The 1536-nt window shown below is 44.1% G+C and overlaps 1 protein-coding gene across 1 annotated transcript; it reads left to right on the plus strand.

The window, feature by feature from the left end:
- Positions 1 to 614: 614 nt before the first annotated feature.
- Positions 615 to 1103, plus strand: LOC142180714 (uncharacterized). The gene has a single exon (XM_075252774.1). The coding sequence runs from the start codon at positions 615 to 617 to the stop codon at positions 1101 to 1103; it is 489 nt and encodes a 162-aa protein (XP_075108875.1).
- Positions 1104 to 1536: the final 433 nt, after the last annotated feature.

Here is a 1536-nt window from a genome sequence, read left to right on the forward strand (position 1 = left end):
TGCCATGCTTCACCATATGGTGGACACTTTGGAGGAATTCGGACAATAGCTAAGGTGTTGGAGTCAGGCTTGTACTGGCCTACTCTGTTCAAGGATGCCCATGCTTGGGTTAAAAGCTGCGATGAATGCCAAAGAACTGGTAACATATCTCGTAGACACGAGATGTCAATGACCATAATTCAAGAGGTGGAAATTTTTGACATGTGGGGGATTGACTTCATGGGGCCATTCACCAGCTCGTATGGTAACAAGTACATATTGGTAGCAGTTGACTATGTCTCCAAGTGGGTCGAAGCAGTGGCTCTCCCGACCAATGATGCTAAGGGGGTACTAGGCTTTCTAAAGAAGAACATTTTCACGTGTTTTGGTACCCCACGAGCTATACTCAGTGATGGCGGAACCCATTTCTGCAATAGAGCATTCACACGGTTGTTGGAAAAATATGGAGTTCGTCATAAATTGACCACCCACAATCGAGCGGGCAAGTTGAAGTGTCCAATAGGGAGATTAAAGGTGTCCTCACAAAAATAGTGAATGTAACAAGGACTGACTAGGCAAAGAAATTGGATGATGCATTGTGGGCGTACCGCACAGCCTTCAAAACCCCAATTGGTATGCCACCGTACAAGTTGGTGTTTGGCAAGGCATGCCACCTCCTAGTTGAGCTAGAGCATAAAGCACTTTGGGCATTGCAGCAGTTAAACTTAGACATGGAGATAACAGGTACTAATAGAATCACTGAGTTACATGAGCTAGAGGAATTCAGGTTCCAGGCCTTTGAGAGTGCTAGATTATACAAAGAAAGGATGAAATTAATGCATGATAACCACATCTTGGATCGAAACTTCAAACCCAAAGATCTAGTGTTGTTATACAACTCGAGATTGAGATTGTTCCCAGGTAAGTTAAGGTCCCGATGGTCAGGACCCTTCAGAGTGGTGCAATTGTTCTTAAGTGGAGCTGTAGAGATGGAATCAGAAGATGGGACAAACAAGTTCACAGTAAATGGGCAAAGGTTGAAACATTACCTTGGAATGGCTGAAGAAAAAGAGGATAGAGTGGTAATCAATTTGGAAGAGCCCCAGTACGCAAATGAGGAGTGATGATCAAATGCTTGCGTCGTGCCGTGACGTTAAATCAGGCGATGTATGGGAGGCAACCCATAAATGTTGTTGTTAGTATTGTGCTTGTAACTATCTAAAAAAAGAAAGAAAGAAAGAAAAAAATCATCGCCAGCACCACGATCGCGGTGGACCACGGTGGAAGGCAAGTATTCTGCCTCAGGTTTTAACTCTCACCGCAACCGCGGTGGACCGCGGTAAACCGCGGTGAAACCACATCATTCTGCCTCCGATTTGGTAACCTACCGCGGCCTGCCGCGACCGCGGTGGTCCTAGGTATTTTAATTTTTTATTTTATTTTATTTTTTCCATTTTTCTTATTTCTTTTCTTCTTCTTTTAATTTTAAAACCCAAACCCCCCTCATAATATCAAAACACCCGATTCCCTCCCCCCAATTCTCATTCTCTCTCTCTC

The sequence above is a fragment of the Nicotiana tabacum genome, chromosome 5 (assembly GCF_000715075.1).
Source record: "Nicotiana tabacum cultivar K326 chromosome 5, ASM71507v2, whole genome shotgun sequence".
Lineage (NCBI taxonomy): Eukaryota > Viridiplantae > Streptophyta > Magnoliopsida > Solanales > Solanaceae > Nicotiana > Nicotiana tabacum.